At 48.3% G+C, this 19,664-nt stretch overlaps 6 protein-coding genes across 6 annotated transcripts; 4 read left to right on the top strand and 2 right to left on the bottom strand.

Moving 5' to 3' along the window:
- Positions 1 to 1,182: 1,182 nt before the first annotated feature.
- POJ06DRAFT_299620 (uncharacterized protein) lies at positions 1,183 to 2,613 on the top strand (the record flags this gene model as incomplete). The annotated part of the gene is made up of 1 exon (XM_056190692.1): positions 1,183 to 2,613. One exon carries the CDS (start codon positions 1,183 to 1,185, stop codon positions 2,611 to 2,613), a length of 1,431 nt encoding a protein of 476 aa, XP_056045083.1.
- Positions 2,614 to 4,205: 1,592 nt separating this feature from the next.
- POJ06DRAFT_193645 (Lanthionine synthetase) lies at positions 4,206 to 5,819 on the bottom strand (the record flags this gene model as incomplete). The annotated part of the gene is made up of 1 exon (XM_056184919.1): positions 4,206 to 5,819. One exon carries the CDS (start codon positions 5,817 to 5,819, stop codon positions 4,206 to 4,208), a length of 1,614 nt encoding a protein of 537 aa, XP_056045082.1.
- Positions 5,820 to 7,396: 1,577 nt separating this feature from the next.
- POJ06DRAFT_266242 (uncharacterized protein) lies at positions 7,397 to 8,152 on the top strand (the record flags this gene model as incomplete). Its single annotated transcript, XM_056189138.1, has 2 exons — positions 7,397 to 7,801; positions 7,865 to 8,152. The coding sequence occupies 2 exons, from the start codon at positions 7,397 to 7,399 to the stop codon at positions 8,150 to 8,152; spliced, it is 693 nt and encodes a 230-aa protein (XP_056045081.1).
- Positions 8,153 to 9,165: 1,013 nt separating this feature from the next.
- On the bottom strand, positions 9,166 to 10,819 carry POJ06DRAFT_280394 (major facilitator superfamily domain-containing protein; the record flags this gene model as incomplete). Its single annotated transcript, XM_056189874.1, has 4 exons — positions 9,166 to 9,696; positions 9,750 to 10,538; positions 10,592 to 10,710; positions 10,753 to 10,819. The coding sequence occupies 4 exons, from the start codon at positions 10,817 to 10,819 to the stop codon at positions 9,166 to 9,168; spliced, it is 1,506 nt and encodes a 501-aa protein (XP_056045080.1).
- A 4,028-nt stretch (positions 10,820 to 14,847) lies between these two features.
- POJ06DRAFT_236308 (uncharacterized protein) lies at positions 14,848 to 15,458 on the top strand (the record flags this gene model as incomplete). The annotated part of the gene is made up of 5 exons (XM_056185892.1): positions 14,848 to 14,883; positions 14,919 to 14,949; positions 14,992 to 15,238; positions 15,294 to 15,341; positions 15,395 to 15,458. The coding sequence occupies 5 exons, from the start codon at positions 14,848 to 14,850 to the stop codon at positions 15,456 to 15,458; spliced, it is 426 nt and encodes a 141-aa protein (XP_056045079.1).
- Positions 15,459 to 17,828: 2,370 nt separating this feature from the next.
- POJ06DRAFT_288446 (uncharacterized protein) lies at positions 17,829 to 19,600 on the top strand (the record flags this gene model as incomplete). The annotated part of the gene is made up of 2 exons (XM_056190298.1): positions 17,829 to 18,726; positions 18,986 to 19,600. Exons 1-2 carry the CDS (start codon positions 18,241 to 18,243, stop codon positions 19,598 to 19,600), a joined length of 1,101 nt encoding a protein of 366 aa, XP_056045078.1. The 5' UTR covers positions 17,829 to 18,240.
- Between the last annotated feature and the right edge of the window lie 64 nt (positions 19,601 to 19,664).

Genomic DNA, 19,664 nt, shown 5'->3' with positions numbered 1-19,664 from the left:
TGCGTTGTTCCATTTCGGCCGTTGGGCCTCATCAGTCGCTTATATAGGCGCGTCGGAAATTTGTAATTCCTGACCAATAATAGATGGCGGACATGCAAGTAACTCGATAAGGACCACACCAACCATTATCCTGAAAAGTTTGGCTTGCGCGTCTTTGCGCGGCATTTGCCGCTATTTTGAAAAAGAGTTTGTGTATTTTGTCTGTTGTATCCGAGCGACAAGAGGTGCATAAGAAAGGGTTCATACTCGCCGCTCGAAAATATATTCTAAACCAATCAGCTACGTAGTTCACTTTCGTGTGCTCTTTGGTTCTCGCCATCGCGCAACGCTCGATCCAATCCTCACATGAATCCAGCAGGTCACTGGCTGCCACGTGTGAAATAGGCCAAGTGAGGTGAGGTATGAATCTCACTGAATGACTATTTAAGGCGTGGTAGCAAGATGTACGTGCACAATTTATCACACCCTGCCAGTTAAAATTATTGCGCATTGACCTCATGTTAACTTTATTCAGTTCATGGGCCGTTCAAGGCTTATTAACTCCCTGAAACCCTAAATCGTCGGTGATCACAGCCCAGTGTCTTCGTGACTTTCGTCACGGCGGTCGAGCTGGCAACTTATGTTAGTCGGTTGGACCGGCATCTGATCATACGTTACTGTTGTTGATTTGAGCGGGGATGGAGGACAGATGGAGGACAGAATCGTTGAGGCAGTCTAAAAAGTCCATATTCAAATTGTCTAGTGTGGCCATTGTGGCTCCCTACTAAATGTTCGTAGGGGGGAAGGCTGTTGAAATAGCAAAGTCAATGCTCTTTAGTTAGACGCCTATTGCAATTAATTATGCTCTATTCGTGAAAAGGCTACGGCACATGTGATCGGATGATAGTTCGGTGGCGCGAGAACGGATAGACGTGTCATGGTTTTTTGTCAAATTGTGTGGACGGCCATAAGGTAGCGCCAAGAACGATATTTAAGTATTGTCTCAGCTGGGGATGCGGCTCGGTATTAGGTAATTCGGTCGAAGCATGAAAAGTATATATAGTGGTAGTTACGACTAAAGACACGCAAAACACCACCACAGAAAGTCCCGGGCGTCTTACTTCGGCAATCATCAACAGAAACCTTTGCTTGACAGCATTGTCTCTAGTCCGCAAGGTCAATACGAGTGCTGAAGTCGATAAGATGGAAAACTTGAAGGCCCTCGACTATCTGGGCCAAACTGCAAACTGTCTGGAAGAGGGTGAGTACGGTGTTAATGCAAACTTCTACTTTTCTAAGCAAGGGATAGTTGATACCACCAGTGTTCAGGACTTTCTTAACGCCGCATCTGCCACATTGGTGACCTCCAGCGAGACTAAGACGGACAAACAGTGGACATACACTGTTAACGGCAAACCAGTTACGAGAAGGTTCACTTTCCCAGACAATGTTCACCTAAGCCAAGGCACATCCATTGATGGCTCACTGATCTTGTGTCATTCAGGCTCTGAAGCGAAATCGTCAGTGGTTTTGAAGGCTGATGTCTCAGCATCCTATATGGGTGCCAGCATCAGTGGCAGCGTTAAATCGTCGACCAGTTCACAGTACAAGGAATCTAGTATGTACGCCTTCTACAGCTTTGATGAGAGGTGCTACACAGCCGCGTTGCGCATTAATACAGCTGGCCAACATCTTGACTCGACATACACGAGCAACGTACTGAAGCTACCGTCTTGGAATTCCTCTGACCAGGACACTATCAACAAGTATGTTGAATTCTTTGATATCTTCGGTACCCATGCCATCACGGCGGCTACCTATGGTTGGCGTTGTCAAATCACTGTTGAGTGCGGAAAGTCCGACCAAATCAATGAGGCCGACTTTGATATGAGTGTTAAGGCTAGCTATAGTGGTGTTGCAAACATCTCAGGAGATGCCAGTGTGAAAACTCAGAACTACTACCATGCCTACTCGGCTTCGTCAAACAGCAAAACGCATGTCGTTGGAGGGGACCCAGGGTTATTGACTGACGCAGTGTCAACCAACGCCGCTGATCCAGAGGAGACTGAAAAGGCATTCGCAGCTTGGCGTGCTAGCAATGCGGCAGGCAAGAGCGAAGATATTTGCAACGTCCATCTCGTGCCTGTTGCTGAAATCCTTCGCCTGAGTGCGGATCAGAAAGTGATTGATAAAGCTACCGACCTTGAAAAGGCTGTCCGCTATCTTGCTATCTGCCCGCCTGTGGCAGGGTTCGTTCGAGTTACATGTCAGCTGAAGTTCTGGGCCGACTGGGCTAATATCACCTTCGACGATCCAGACCCCGGCATCCAAATCGATGTCAGCAACCTGCCATCAGAACTTGGTCGGTTGGACGTCTCGCCAAAAAGAATAGGGGCTACTAACGATGGGCTGTTCGAGACCGTGCCGTTCTATCTCTTCTTGCCGAACAGTGGCAAGACCGCGTTCAGCTTCACGCTGCGGCATGGGCAACGGGACCCTAACAACTGGTGCAGTGCCACTTTCTTGGACGAGAGTGGAAATCAACTGGGTTTCAAGTACGATGCTCGTGATGATGGATTTGATAATGCTGTTCCCTACGACCTCACTTTAACTTGGCCCAAGCCTGGGTCCTGAGCAGAAGCAGGTGTTGACATTGTAGTCTTGGATTTTTTGGATTTTTCCGGGACGTTCCTTTGAATTTGCCGTCCTAGTGACTCTCCGCTGCGATACGACCACACTCATTATGCAACGGCTTTTGATTTCCCTCTTGAATTGTTTCTCTACGTCCCATTGGTTTTTGGTTCTCCCTTTGTATTCATACGACACTCCTTTATAAAAATGGGTTTTATAATATACCTCGCCTGACTAAAGTAAGTGCTGTAAGTACTTCACAAATCTTATTATTCCTCCGATACTGCAGCAGGTACTTGCATTCTCTGAATCATCTGCAATACTATAAGACGAAGCCTCTACGATACAATAACCTGGACAGTGCCGATGGTGTTAGGTTGCGGACTATGAATATGACACTTGCCGGTTGCCGTGGCTTGATTTGATATATTTGGGAGCGCTATCCAAGCAGTGGAAACACTTGAGAACCACGTTAAAGCTTTAGAAATCAAGACATGATAGATCGTTATTGAAAAGAGTATAACAAATGACAACAATCACGTCAATTATCTAGGATGACTAGACCACAAGCGCAGAAAACGCAAAAGAATTTTAGTTTTCATATAGATTGCAGCAGTTAGACATCTCCTCAACTAGGCCCGCCTGGGGCTCACATCCTCACGTGCACATTGTCGGAAAAAGTAAAATAGAGGCGTGACTATATACAATCAAGAAACACAGTTATTTTGGGTGTGGAATTGGCCGTGCCACCGAATCTCAGGATGCTGTCAGAGCCGAAAGTCTAATTCTGCTTCCCAGAGCCGGCAACTGTTCACCTGATGTTGTAATTTTTGTTCAAGTATGTGGAAGTGGAAGAAGGTATAATTGTCGTCCTATTTACGGCGCTCTCACGATAACGATTACCTGCTTACGGTAACGAAATAATTTCCTAGCACAACGAAAATGCCGTAACAAGTGAAAGTTCAGGGTATTACAGAGGAATTCCTCTGCATTATAGCTGCATTGCTACTGACCGATGGTGGACCCAAACCTGCGAGCGATACGCGACATTAAATGCTTCGCATATCGCGACGGGTGTTTTTCGGACACTAGGCCATCTTCGTCCGGGGAAGGTGGACTCGAACCTGCCTGCTCCTGCGAACCTGCGGTTTACGCATTCTGCCGGAGATAATGATGGCAGTGTATACATATCCAGTGCCCTGAACTGCGTTTACTATGGCTAGGAACACGAGACCCTCAAGAGCTTACTCCTGACAGTCACGAGGAGTATCTGTTGAACCGTGCGACGACGAGTGGGCGGAAACCTCTCAGATCGTTAGACAAGCAGATGATAGATGGGAAGCGCTGTGACTGGTCAGCAGATCCGGGACTCTGTATTATGATTTCTCGCGCTCCAGAGATATAACGAGTGTGATGCATCAGATCATCACGGTCCAAGTTATTCTGTGTCGGTGCTAGTACGATTACGATCTTCACTCTGATGTTGTAGAGAACCTATGAATATTCTTCAATACAATATAAGAATTCTCCTCCATTCAGCTGCAAGATTGTATCTTCAAGACCCTCAGACAGCTGAGAATAGACTGTACTAGATACTATCCTCGCAGGAGCAGTTCCTTGTCTGGCCCATTGACTTCCAGACCCGGGAATCCTAACTGTTGGAGCAAGCACTTTGTGAAAGTTTTATCGCGTTCGATGTCTACCATGGACATATTCTTGTCGGCTGCAAGTTCCATCTGTCGCAGTCTGCCCTTGATCACGGCACAAGTCTCGGCCCACGCGCAAAGCTGGCCCGCCAGTCCCTCGTAGAGACTGAACGGTCGATCCGGTGTTCGAAAGTCATATGACGACGGGATTTCACGGGCGGAGCTGTAAGGAGGGCTTTCCCGAGCCAACATCATGAATGGCAACGCTCGTGAAAGGAAGTAGTCTCCCGTCAGAACTTCCCGATCCTTTGAAATCTGCTCTCCGTCTCCTGCCAGACGTTCTGCTCTGATCCTCCTGGCAATTGTCTGCGTATCCAAATCGTATGTGAAGATATCGTGCAAGGTCAGCAGTGGCCATGCGTTACCGGTGAGGCCGTGACATAGGTTTCCGCCTTTGGAAAGGATCCCTTCCTGCCAGATCTTTTCGGTCCCGAGTCGAATGGCCACGTCCCATTCTGGCTTCCAGAACGTTCCAGTGAAGAAGCCATTCCGTTGAGCAGCAGCCAGGAGAACGAGGAGACCCGGGGTTCCATGGCATATTTGCAACAGGGGCGCTGCTCGAGATTGAGAACTAGGTCGTGGGGGGATCGACATCGGCAAATGCCCGTGGTTTGCGATGCAGATTCGACAGAGACACGTAATGGTGTCCGCTATCAGACCCAGGTAGCTGTCTTCCTCATCAATACGAAGATCCGTCAGATCACAGGACAGTAAGACGGTGAGAATGCCGGAGATTCCGTGAACGGCCCCAAGGCCGTAGTAATCCTCGATCCACGGCCACATGAGTGGAAACGCGTCGCTTGGTCCATGTTTCTCAATGAATTTCCGCGAACCTTGCTTTCCGGCAGCAATGATAGTGTCGATGAGCTGCGGAACGGCTTTCAAAGCCGGTCGAAGAGCACCTCTAACAGCTTTTTCGGTTTTCTCCTCGTACATGTGCTTCTGGATAGTAAGCAAAGCCCACAGAAGCCCCGCTCGACCGTACAACACTTCATCTCCGCCCAGCGAATGGCCTTTGAAAGAAATTACTGCACCGTGCTGGAGTGATCGTTGAACGGCATCGTTCAGAGCCGAGGCATCCTCCGGAGAGACAGAAAGACCTCTGCCCAGATTGAGATTATGGTCTTCGCACACAGCGAGAATTCGTAGAAAGACCGGGCCTAGTGACGATCCAATGGGTGACATTCGCCCCGGAAAGAGATGTACATCTGTTGGTGTCGGGATAATTCGCTCATAGGCCAGCTCGGCACAATGCAGACTGGACGATCCTATCGACTCGTTTTGACGCTCCAGTCGGAGCAAAGCGAGAGCAACTCCTGGGATGCCAGAATAGATGCTGCCATAGTCGGATGCATCTGTCACGGGGAGGGGACTGTTGCAAATAATTTCTACTCCCTCCTTGACTGCTGATTGCAGTTCCTTTAAGACGTGCTCCAGGTTTGATCTGTTGATGTCGATGGGATGCAGCTTGTTTGGGAAGTATTGTGGACGGTGCGACGACATTTTTAGATCTCAGCCTACTGACCAAACAATTAGATATCATAACTGACCAAAACATGTCATCGACAGTATTACGTACGAGATTTTATGAATCAAAGTTGGACATACCTAATGAAAACAAATGTAGCTCAAGAAAATATGCCGAAATCAGAAACCGGCTTATTTGTGCGTTCCGTCAACCGCGGAGAATAGAGAAAAAATAATTTTGCACCGCTGTGATGGGATGATGATGATTCATGCGAATCGGCCCCCAGCCTCATGATACAAATTACTGAACAAATCACTAAAAACAAAACGAGACACAAAACGCAAAGCCAGCAACAACACAGAATGCGAAGATTAAAGCAAAGACCATCCTAGCCTAAGACACGTTCGTGGCACGCAGTCTCCATCTCAGGTATACTGTTTACGTAAGGATGGCATCATCGAAAAGTTTCATGTCATCAAAAATGGCACCGCGCGTTGTATCCAGCGTACCTGGCACTAATCTCCGGGGGGTCGCTTTCCTTGATGATAGCAATCGTTGCTTGTCCAGGCGGAATGATTGAATCAATTCAGAATGATACGAAGAAAAACGCCGCCAATCTTCAGCAGGGGTCCACAACCTAGCAACCAAGGTGAGGGCGGAACCAAGGGTAACCCTAACCGACCTCTGCACACGAGACTTACTCCTGAGTCCTGACACAGAGCTGGAGGTGCGTAGTAGGACATATCATAGGAGCATAGGAGTGCCAGTGGCGTATCTGATGCTTGCCACAATAGTTAACGTGGAGCTTTTGCACCAATCAATGATATCGTGGAAAGGATGTATAGAAGGTTTTAGCCGGGGAACATCTAATAGTTCTTAGACTGAGGTTATTCATTGATAAATAGTTATATTTACAAGCTGGTTAGCATAATGTATACATGTCATGTGTCCTAGTGCGTGGAGGGGTCAAGAGAACTCAATTGCTCATGTATCGCAGACCATCGCCCCGCAATAAGAGCACCATGATAAAATCTACTGCCACGCGAAGCGACTACACCGCAACTATCGTTCCCCCAAAATGGGCCGATCCCGATTCTTTGTTTCAACTTTGCTAACGGTGTTTGGCTGTATAATATTATGGAATCACTTATCACCAGATTTCGAACACTTTACCACCACTTAGACGGATGGGTTGAGCGAGACCTTTTTCTGACAGATTGTCCACCAGATGCGTTCGAGATTATTAGCCCCCAAATTAAGCTTATCTGGAAGAAGGAATGTATGTAACCCGGTTGCGTCTTCTGAGTTAAGAAAGTCATAGAGCTGACTGTGGAAAGGCCAACCGCGCCTGCGGTCCCTAGGTTTAGTGTACGACTCGCTGCATCATACACTTTATTTATCAACCATAAGATGCATCGTGGGCCAGAAACTTTGTTGCTGTGTGGCCAGTACTTTGATAAGCAAACTGAATAGCCTGCAGTTTACATGCAAAACGCCAAGCGGGCGTGATCCTGGGTATTCGTGTCCTCTGAATTTCTTCGGCTGGAACAGTGATCCAAGATGGCCGCGTTGCCGTTACAAATTTGGCGAGTCTTATGTGTCGGATACCGGCATGATCGGTTACCAGCATATTGTCGATTGGACGGGTTTTAATGCTATGTTAGATATGGGCAATTTATTGTTTGATTTTGGCTACACGAACAATTACGACAATTTGATGACAAGGGTCAAAATCCTTATTGGGGACAAAAGACTCAAAGAGCCGGCCACTATATTCTTGCTCCTTGTGGATGAATCGCCGACTTTCCAGATGCCCGAACCAGTTGTCAACGAAAGGTCTCGCTTCAATCCTGAATATTTCCGGTTTGAGGATATGCTAGAAGCAAGTGACAGCTCAAAACTCTTAAGAAATATTGAACACGTTGGCCACTGTTGGTTTGGAGAACTCACGAGTTGCTTTCTAGATGTTTACAGGTACTACAGAGAGTCGGATTCGATTGCCTTGCTACGCCGTGTGGTACGTATATCGTTTAGAGTGATGCCCTGTTGCGAGCGTAGTTGCTCATGATGCGTCTAATAGGATTGTCTACAATGCATGCGGGCCCCTGATGGTATGAACACAGTAGAAGTAATTGATCTTCATATAAGCGATATCATGAGACCGGAGCATAGAGAGCAACTTCAAAGTGGTAGCGACGAGGCTTCAATTCCGTTTTATCTCGATGGACGAGATCTGATACGCTACTCGAATTATGGTATTAAAGCGGCTGCACGTACTCGGCTTCAAAGTTACGATCGACTGATGACTCACATTGTCAATGACCGGCGGCTTGCACACGAACTAAGTGTGTCGAATTTGGAAGATTGAATTATCGTGATACCGGTGGAAAATTGATATAGGGATTGACTGGCGCTCACTTTGGGCAAGGACGATATCAGATCTCTGTATATTTCGGTCGTTGCAACACGCGACCGGATCCGGAATCGGACCGTACCAAATGCGGCACGAATTTCCGTCTCCACGCGTGACGCGGTTGCCACCTATGACGTCGCTATCATTTATTAGTTCATCGCAAAGACTCTGACGCGGTCGTCAATGTCAAGAAAGGTATGCGCTCAGACATGGTCCTCGAAACACTCAGACGCAGTTAGCTCGTTCGAACCAACAAATGCGGAAGCAGTCTTTATTTTTCTAATCCGCAAACGACGAGAATGGTCGGGAATTTGTGCCTACGGACCCATCTGGGATTCGTAATGACGTACGTATCGAGCCATGACCGAATTTTGCGATGCAAATCTCCCTTGGTGAGGTAGTTCTGGATGGCAGCGATAGGGAACCTTTGGGAATTCTGCAATACACTATAATCACATGACTGTGCTATAAATCGTCACCTTCGATCCTTCTACAGATCAAATATATATCTGCTTCGCGGCTTGTCAGAGTTTAGAACCGACAGCAAAGAGAGTAGTCAACGACACGAGGAGGAGGTAACTAAGGATGACACACTTCAGACGGGATGAATGGAAATTAAGTACAGTGTGGTCGGACTATGGATCCATGAGTTTACTTGCGTGACAGAGGCACTTCTCCCTACACGTCAGAGAACGTTAGCGTGTCCTCTAACACTACTCAGCCGCAATTTTCCAGTCCAGCGCAGATATCCAACATTTACAACATGTTTCATTTATTGTTGCTCTCCTAATACTGCGGGTGCATTTTTATTCGAGATGTGGTAAAGTCTGGCCGCTGGGTCAGCGTCAGACATTTTGAATTCCATTTCAGTCAAATTCAACATATTTCTATTTAATGATACAAACAAGATTAAGCAACGAAACAAGCCGGCCCTTCTGCGAAACCGATTAACTCTGGGTGGAAGTGGATCAGGCCGACCCGCGTCCGCTTGGCTCAAACGGCAGCAACATGGACACAATGGCCATGCCGCCAAAGAACGATGCGCAAATGAACAAGGGCGCCGTGGTCTCGACATTTGCGTAGCTTCCAATGAGAGACGCCGCAATATTGCAGATCCGGTTAATCGCTACCGCCAGGCCATATCCGGTTCCTCGCGAAGCAGTCGGCAGCAGCTCTGGAGTGATGCCATAGAGACCGCCGAAGAAAATGTTCTCGACCGCACTGATGACGCACGATATGGCGAAGTTCTGGTTCGCGGTCTTGACTTGCGTATACGCAAACAGGAAAATCATCGTCAGAACGGCACCGATGGCAAGTGTTCCCCGACGACCGATGTATTTGGCGTCTAGCATTGGCCACGCAAGAAAAGGACCGACCAATCCACAAATGTTGCCGATGGCATAATTTCTCCATGTGATGTACTGAGATGCGGTTTCTCCCGGTTTGTACCCGCGTGTCTTCAAATAGTACGGACGGAAAACGCCGTAGAGAGGGTTCGCCTGAGATATATTAGCACAGCCACGCCGTACTCTCCGACAGAGTGAACACTTACAATGCCAATAAGGATCCAGAGGAAGAACAGCAGAGTGGTCGAGTACGCAAGCTTTCTGGTTTCGAACAATCCCAGAATGTGCTTGAAAATTCGTCTCGAAGAGTGCTTAGCGCCTTTTTCGTCAGCCTGCACCTGGCCGAGATCTTCCAGCTGCTCGAGCGTAAGGCTATGCTTGCGTCCATGGCGATCGGCAATCTTGTTCAAGACCTCAAGCAGTTCTCTGTCGCGACCCTGGGTGAGAAGCCATTTGGGCGTGTGCTCCATCTTGACAACAGTGAGACGAAGAATCGCACAGACGATTACGAGAGAGCCAGCGGTGTAGTGGAGATATCTCCAGCCTCTGTTGTTGGCGTACGTGCATGTATCAGCACTGTCACAAGAGAAGTTGCTCATGTACGCCCACGCGAGAAGTCCGGTTACTGTGTATCCAACGCCCCACCATACTGCCATGATTGTCGTCAGGAAGGCTTTCTGTCTCGGCAAGAACTCGAGGAAGGTCGTCGCGTCGAGAATGTAATTACCTCCGGAACCGGCGCTGTAGACAGCGACCATTGCAGCGAAGGAGATATAGCTGGGCATGGCGCCGGCGATAATAACAAAGACTGCGCAGATGAACAGAGACGAGTTGAAGGCAAGGCGGCGCCCGATGATATCGGCACCCATGCCCCAGAACACGGCCCCCACGAATAAGCCCACTGAGGAGGCAACTGAAATGCCACGAACTATGCTCGGACGAGGATACTGAAGTTCGACCTGGGGTTGAGCAATGCTCTGACAAACAATCAAAAGCTGTTAATGAGTTAGACACTGAACACACGGGCAGAGAAAAAGGCGATGCTTACCGAGTCAACAGCGTATCCAAAACCATTGAGACAGAAGAGCTTCCAGTGGTACCTAGTCATACCTATGTCGTCAATGGCCGCGTTCACGAGAGCCATTTTCTTAGCGAGAACGGGATCGACTTGGGATATGTTGAAAAAGTCATCCTGGCCTGGTTCGTTACCTGACGCAACCGCTACCTTTGGCTCGGACGACTTCTCGAGATCGTGAGTGCTAGTATCCAAACTCATGACGCGACGCTTTGTATTCTGAGCTTGTAGGGTTGAGATCTACAACAGTCGACGACCATGTGATATATGTATGAATTGGCAGGAGATGTCCGTGTGGTTGATCTCGACCTGTCACCGTAAAGCGCTTAGCTGCCCGATGTCAGACAGAAGCAATATTAACAGTGTTTCGATAGCCCAAGTCCATCTAGAAACCTTGATAAATGGAATCAGGAACATTTACCCTAATCGAGAAAGGTACGTCGAGGCACGTTGCGGTGCGACGGTGTGGCGTTTAATTGGGGAGGTTGCGGCTGGCGACGATAAGCTTACCAAATGGGCGGCTTCGCCGATGTCGAGCGGTCTAAGCACAGGTCCGTCCGACCCGTGCCGAAGCCACTGTGCAACTGTGCTCGCCTCTCTCTATCCAAGGGTCGTCAGATGTGCCTACCCCATCTTGGGCCGTGCCTCCCATCGAGAAGTTATGACAACAATTTCCTAATAATATAGTATACTGCTGATAATACATAAAACTTACTGAAAGAGGTGCTGGAGATACTCTGAGGGCAACTTGTACACTTAAAATGCTGGCGACGCCGTCCGATGACTCAGAACACTACAAGCTTAACTTGGCGCGGCGAAAGGGTTGTCATCCTCACGATTGTTAATTTACATATCGTCGGGTTTAGCGACAATCTTGTGAGCTGATCACGCTGAGGCACCTGTGAGGCCGTCGCCGTTCAGATTCGTCAATGGCCCGGTCCCACAGTCCAGAGCGTAGCCAAAACTTTCTCAGCAGCGTCCTAGTACCGCAAGATTGTCATTCGCCGACAATGAATGGCGTTGACTTCTATAGCGTTCTGATACGTGGAGCCTTGCATGACAGTAGAAATGCTCCTTGCCCGAGCGACCAATGAATAAAAAGTACATGTCAGTAATACTCGCTTGATCGGCGTGATACGGCATGAGCAACCATGCTACCGGGCAATGACGTGCGACTCCGTGAGAATGAGAAACTCTTGCGAGCACTTGACATGACTCGACTTGGTGGTGGTCAGCGCGTCAATATCATAATCGAGGGCCCTAGCGCCTCGGAGAAGATTAACACAATACCCTTAGAAACAGCCGGTCGACGCGAAGGCTAACCTAATCAGGGTAATGGTGATAAACGGTTGCCTCCTTATCGGCTGTATTTTCTCTTCCACGCCCGAAATGCCGCGGCAATCTTCTGACAAGTATTCAGTCTTGCTTGTGCTGCTCTATTGATTCATACCGACCACCTGAGATCGTTCTATCGTCAGTACCGCAATCTTGACGTTTGCTCTCTCACGTAGCTTGATGTTGTAAGGAGACTATATCACGTTAACGTTCTTATAGCACGAGGGGCTAATTCCAGCGGGTTTAAGGACAGCAGTTAACAGTCGAACGCGTTACTATCTGTCTAACTAGTCAAGAACATTAAAGGTATTGCACTTCGTCTTTCATGAATTGATGAATAATCGCTCGCTACTGTACTGATCATCCGGCGGTGACAGTCGGTTTTTCACTTGATGAGGAATGGAGCGTACACGGTGGGCGTTAGGGCCGGGAACTTTATATTGAGATTGGCTAGCGGACACTTCCGCGCAGTCTGCCGCTGAATGGTCGATTGTCAATGTACGCTGCTGATGCCGGCAGTACATCTATAGTGAGTGATTAATTCAATGGAGCAGGGTATTTAGTCACGGTGGTATACTGCACCTGTTAAGGACTTCCGTCGTTGGAGAACAAGCTCACTCTAGCACCAGGCTTTCCATGTTTGTCCGCCCGACATCACAGAGTTATTGGATCTCAAATTATTATTCCGTTTACCTTCAGCCATTTCAATTTTGCAGGTCTTTATGTACAGCCCTGATCAATGATTATACGCCGCCCCACACTCATCAACTGGGGCATAGTGTATATAGTTTATACCGATCCTCGCAGTGCACGCATTCGAAAGATTGTTGGCATAGGCGAATAGTTTGCAATATTGGGGGCCAGACCAGTATGCACTGATCATGCATGGCTTTGATGTGCGGTACCAAATTATAGCGACTTGCTCACGCATTTCCTCACCGCGACCGAGCCGAATGCCCAAAATATGGCAGTCTTTGGTGCAAATAAGAAGTGTTAGCCTAACGAGCCAGATTCTCTAAACTGCATCAACGTTCCCATGTCAATGCTTCCAAAAGATTTGTGTGGACCATGACAGTCGCAAGAAATATCCTGATCTGAGCAATGCGTTAACCTTCAATCGTCTCCGATGGCTCAACTCCGGCAACATGATCGGTCCCATGCCAGGCCAACGGCAAAATCCACTACCCAGCAGACTCCTCCATCTCTCAGGCCCCTCCAGATAGAATCAAACTCACCTCTCTATATTTGCTGAGATATTTTGCCGGCGAGGTCTCAACATGATTGTCGACTGCAAGTCTGAGCTCTTGCAGACAATGACATTCTCTCATATTCTTATCATGTTCCCGTAGGACGACATTTTCACATATGCGCGCAAGGGTCCCGCACAGCGTCGCCGGTACGCCTTCAACAAATTTTCTGGTGCTGTGCCACCTGTTCAACGGTCCAACAGAGGCAATAAACGAGTGGCGGCCAAAGATGTGGTGGACGCGAATTTCTACTGAGTATCGTGAGAAGGCCGGGCAAGTTTATCAGTCTGGCGGTGTATACACAACCGACGGCGAGTTCATAGCGTGGCATGATCTCAGTGGCGATGCCGACGTTCATAATCGGCTAGTATTCCCAGCGCCTCAGATGCAAACCAAGGCGTTTGCCAAAATTAGGCGGCTGGGTAATGCCTAATTCTGTTCTCGATCTTTTATCTCGCAACAGATCTTTGCTTTGATATGATAGAGTTTTACACTGTTGGCTCGAAAGGAATACAATCTAATGACAACCGAGCTGCAGGTTACAAGCCCGTAGTCTACTTGCACGAGTTAACTTTTGAATTGCATTATCTCGGTTCAGAACCAGGCAATGTGATGAGCTCATATCCATCGTTTTATTGTTTAAAAGAATTTATATTTAGAGTTGTTTCCTCTCAATTGGCGGCTTAACGCCGAAGAATGTCAGCTTTCGAGACCACCAGAAACTTGCTAATCAGTCAAGTTATCAGGAAACAAGATCCTTCGGTCAGCTGGACTTAATGAAAATGTTTTAGAATATTTTTTTATGCTTACGGCGCTACGTCCCTTTATATACAGTGCGCCCGCTCCCAGCCGCATGGTAGATTGTCGGGCAAAGGAATGGCCTTGCTCAGCGTTTGGATATACGCTTGGCAGCTCTAAGTAGACAGGAGGAATTAGAGACACACGCTCAATAAAATGTTGCAGAGAGACGGTCTGTCTATGCAATGGCAACACAATGAAACCATTTGACTCAATAACGTGCCCAAAATTGGCGCAGAAAATAAGCGACTTATACTCGTCAACCAAAATATCGAGTGAGAGAGTATACTTACGCCACAAAAATGTCGGATGAACATGACCATTACTCTCTTCACCGGAGCAGACGTAAAGAATAAAAGCATCTGTCCGTCGCCATCGAATATGGGGATCTTTGCCACACTTTTCAATTGATCCTGAGAAGGCAAATATGTTATCTCGACATTCTTTCTTTCTCTGAATTAATATGGCTTCTGGTTGTTCAACACTCATTTTTGTTTTGACACTCTACAAGGGTTGGCCGATTTTACATGGTGACGCGGTGAACGCGGCTTACGTACTGGACTTTCCATAGCTAAGGGTGTTGTACCTTATGCAACGTCGAAATAACGTGTACGATCCCAATTACTCTCTAAAAATTGCGTTTGGTTTAAGTTATCGCATGTGCGCCGCGCTACCAATCTTAGAGTTCGCTTTTGACCCTGCCAACGATCAACTGTACATGTGGTGTACGGGCAAACTCAGATTTAGAAATGTCCATTTGTCCATCATTTGGGTTGTCGGCTAAGGAATACAGGGGCAAGCGCTACATGACGCGACGTCACCCACAAAATCCTTGGTGCCACCTCAATCATGGCGACTTTGCCAGATGCCTGCACCCGTCTAGCAGTACACGGGCCCCGCATAACTATACACCTCCCTAGTCCTCTCCGCCTAAAAGACGAAATCGACGAGGTGAGCGTCATATTTGATATTCCTGGTTAACTCGTAATCCAGCTCTTGCTTGTCGCATCACGTGGACTGCCATCCCTGCTCAGGCAAGAATGATCCGAGTTTCGTGGCACTGGGTGGCGTGCTCTACGGTGTTGACGTCTCGTCCATGTCTAGCATCGCCGGTACACTGCAAGTATAGAGCTTACTACGGGAACCCTCGTGACCTCGGTGCAACTCAAGGTGGCATCACGGATGCGATCGCCGCCGGCTCCCTTGTCAGCGCATTGTGTTCCTCTGTTATTGGTGACAGGTACGTAACTGTAGCTCGCAAGTAATGGTTATAAATGACAACATCAGGATGCTAGAAAAGTTGCAATACAACTAGGCATCATCACGTGGCGCATCGGCGCAAGGTGAGAAGAGGTTTTAGCACGATTCGCGTCTAATTGTGGCTAACCGTGTGTAGTCTTCAAGCCGCGTCCAACGCAATAGAAATGCTTATCATGGGCCGTATCAGTGCTGGTTTCTGAACTGGTCTGACATCTGCCCTCAATCGGGCGTGGGGCTCGTTGTTCAAGTCGACTAATATAGACTAATGCGGAGTTTGCAGTTTGGCAATGTGCCCGACTCGAACTGAGACTACTAGCCTACATATTTTTGGCAGTGCCTCGGGACCGTCACTTCTTGGGCACCACGATGTGCAGTTGCTGTTTGTACCCGCACGATACCTTGGTAGTCTCCTGTCAGTAACGCGTCCAGAGCTACTGAGCGTAGTCGTTTTTTGGCTTCTTCGGGCATGCAGCACTCAGGTGTCCCCTCTCTGCGCAGATAAAGCAGAGTCCAAGTCGTAAACGGCGATCTCGCTCCTGTTTGTCGATTCGGTCCTGGTTTCCGAGCTTGGCTAAGTCAAGCTGCATAGGTTCGGGTTCAGCAGGGTCCGCTGTCGGAAGGTATGTCTGTGATATAAACGAATTGGGCCGCCCCTTTTCCATTTGTCGTTCCATGTGTCGCGAGTCGACCCTAAGTGCTAACGCGCGCATCTCAGGTAAAGTTGTCGGTTTGCCAATTCTGGATAACTCGTCCTTAATGTGGTCCTTCAGTCCGTCATAAAATTGGTCGCAAAGGGCCTTGTCGTTCCAACCCAAATGCACCATCAGCGCTCCAAATTGCGCTACGTACACAGACACCGAGGTCTTCTGCTTCAGCCGTCGGATCTTCCGCAAGGACGTTCCCGGTTTGTCAGGGTCGCCGAAGGTTTTCGCGAACTCCGCGACTAAACCTTCGAACTCATTAAAGTCCTCATTCGTCTGGTCGACAAACGGCTTAACCCAGTCGTGAGCTGGTCCACGAAGGTAGCTCTTAAAGCGAAGCAGCTTGCGGCGCTGGGACTCCTTGTCGAACCCCGTAAGTTCCATGTAAGTGGAGAATTCGGAGAGGAAGCGATCGACTTTCTCGGGCCCCGAGCTGAAGGTGTCCGGTTCTTTGGCCTTCCAGCCTTGGGTCGTGGGTGTCTCTTTCTCTGTCGCCTTAGGCTCCGGGTTTCCCTCCCCAGCCTGTTGCGTCATCGGCTGCAGCATGTTTTCCGTAAACATTGCCTGCAATTTTTCTGTCTGCTCCTGCTGTCGAACCAGAGCTACATTCTGTTGCGCGATCATCTCCTTCCGTTGCTCGATCGTCTGCTGGAGGAGCTGGAGGTAACTAGTCATGTCGGTAGGGTCCATTTCGTCGGTCGGTTAACGTGTTGTGTTTATCACGGCCACGGATTGATAATATAATGTAAGGGTTGACGGGAATTGCACTATATGTTACGTGGAGCTGGATGGCTTGTAACGATATATTTTAGAATATTATCAATGAGGACTCGGACGGGGAACGAGCGTTTCTTATTACTCCTCCCTCGGCCCGGTCCGAGCCTCTACAACCAATAAGCACTAAATAATTATAAAACAAATAAGCAAAACTTTTCGTATCCGCGGACGACGTGTCGGCCTCGAGTCGGTGGAGCCTAGGTGGGGCCTCGCTGGGGCCTCGGTGGGGCGCCAAGCGCCGAGACAGGAACGAAGGTACGAAACCTCAGGAGCGGTTCCTGACATTAGGCCATTGACTGTTGAGCGATGATCGCAGGGACTTCCAGGAGAATGGTCCGTTGACCAATGCCAACAGGCGTAACAGCGATGGTTGCTGGTATATGGTCTTCATGGTCTTTGTCAGAATCCTACGATGAGGAAAGATGTGTATCGACAGCTAGTACTACCTTTATTTCAAATAGTATCGACAAAGAAGAAAAAGAAGAGGAAAGAGACAACGCAACGCTATTAAACAACTATACTCCCTGCCGGGCCCGGGTAACACCGGCAGGACAAAGATAGGATAACAAGATAAGAGATAAGAGGCCCGGCCCTCACAGTCTTCCATATATGTTGAGCGTCTTTCGTAAATAGGAGACCGGGCTCCTGATCCTCTAGGATGATAATCATATCAAGACATGCAACGTTATTCTTCTTCGTAGTAACAATTGCATCTTCGAGGATGGCTGGGTTATATTCCCCCAAACCACTGACAACGTTCCAGACTCCTCGATGCACATGAAGCGCCTCCATGTACATAGCCCACTGCTTATAATTCTTTCCGTTGAACTTCACCATTCCTCCCACAGTGGAGAGTGGCCAGTGAGTTGGTCGTGGGAACCCTGTGCGATACATCTGGCGCCGTAGGGCTCGTAACCTGTTGAGCGATGATCGCAGGCATGCGAGACAGCAAGGTGTCAATATTGTTGATCAAGAATTGATTTGTGATGATGCACACCGATTATACTGGCGGGTCTTCTTTATCCAATTTATATAACATCTAGTTCCGCTATCTCCTATCTTATGTCCTTCGTCCTATATGTCCTATCATATTCCTTATATCCTATCTTATATAGGGCTGTTCCCGATTTGACGATTTGCCGGTTTTTTCTCCTATCTAGCAAAGCACTCTATATTAATAATCAACGGACAATCAGCTCCGGTAGCTGCTTTTTCAGTGATTCTGTGACTCCAACCCTGGGAAATAAATCATAACCAGCCAAATTGATTTTTTGCTCAAAAACCCCTATTCAGCTCTTGCTGCTTTCCACATTCGAAAGCCACAACAGAGTGGCACCGCACTCACCATGGATGCGTGTGGCGGGGCCGCCGCCCGGTGCGGCTGCAAGCCAGCGGCCTTTCCAAGCGTAAACGAGCCTACCGACTTTAGCGTCGTCGCCTGGTGATTCACTCCAGCTGGCATGTTTTGACATACAAATAGCTATAGCACCGGCATTCATTCATCATGGCCCTTGACGGCAGCTCACTCATCGTCACCGGTGGCTGTGGCCAAGTCGGAATTGCCATTGTCAAGCACCTCCAAGAACACTACCCAACCGCGATCATCGCTGTCCTAGACCTAGAGAAGCCAGTCGCTGGCGATGCGCGCTTCATCGAGAATGTGACCTACTACGCCTGCAGTATCACAGATGAAGGTATCCTGAAAGAGATTTTCGAGACTGTAAAGCCGCTAGTTGTGTTCCACACTGCTGGATTGATCCCCCAGATTGCTAAACGCCTTAATATGTGCACAGAAAAGGATTATACGGCCATCAACGTCCAAGGCACGAGGAATGTCCTGGATGCTGCGAGAGCAGTGCGAAGTGTGAAGGCTTTTGTTTTCACGAGCAGCTCGGACGTTGTCAAGGGTGATAGCTGGCAAGACTTGGCCGGGGTGAATGAGTCGATGGCGATACCTAGGGTGTTCGATGATCCTTACGCGAAATCTAAGGTACTGTTATCTGCTTTTAGTTTCTTTCATTCTCACTATTGTGATAAGCTTGCACTTTTCCCTTGCTGTGGCGTACATATTCACCCTAAGGACAATGAATGTTAAAACGATTTCCGAACAAAATTTCGTGTTAGCAAGTGTATAACGGTTATTGTCGTCGAGATATTGTCTAAGCTTTCATATAGCAGGCTTTACATGTGTCCTCTAGTGTGCTTATTGGAGATAAAGATTGCTATAGCGCTGACAAACAACTTTCTAGGCACTCGCAGAGTCCTTCATCCTCTCATCCTCTACGGCTATCCTGCCCACTACTGCCATTCGCACCCACGCCGTGTTCAGCGCCAACGACAACAACCTCGTCCCCCTGATGCTCTCTGCTCCTCGCAATATCCATCTCGGCCCAGGAAAAAATCTCTATGATTTCACCTACGCTCCCAATCTGGCACTTGCACACGTTCTCGCCGCCGAAAACCTTCTGAGAATTTCTCCATCCGAAGCATCAAATCCGTTATCTGCTGCTGGGAAGCCTTTTTTCGTCACGAATGCAGAGCCAATGCCGTTTAGAACCTTCTTCACAATGTTATGGGCTGCCTTTGATGTAAGCGGTTTCAGCGAGCAGGCACCAGCTAAAGCTATTACTATACCGGCGCCAGTGGCATTGTGTCTCACGTGGATATTTGAAAAGGCTGCGAGGATTGTCCGGAAGGAACCGTTCCTTACTGTCAAGGACTTGGGTGATGGTCTTGCTCAGAGGTGGTTTGACAATTCGTCTGCGACAATGGTGTTAGGCTATACACCGAGCACGTCACTGGAGCAGGGATTAAAGGAAACTGCGAATGGTTATATGATTGCGAGACAGGAACGGTTGCAGTAAACTAGCTCTCATGATGACTCCTGGAAAATTTGCGCAAATACATATGTCCAATGACGTTATACTG

Source organism: Lipomyces tetrasporus (assembly GCF_029532465.1).
Source record: "Lipomyces tetrasporus strain NRRL Y-64009 chromosome Unknown POJ06scaffold_3, whole genome shotgun sequence".
Lineage (NCBI taxonomy): Eukaryota > Fungi > Ascomycota > Lipomycetes > Lipomycetales > Lipomycetaceae > Lipomyces > Lipomyces tetrasporus.
Note: the sequence above shows the minus strand (reverse complement) of the source record. Positions and strands in the feature narration are given on the sequence as shown.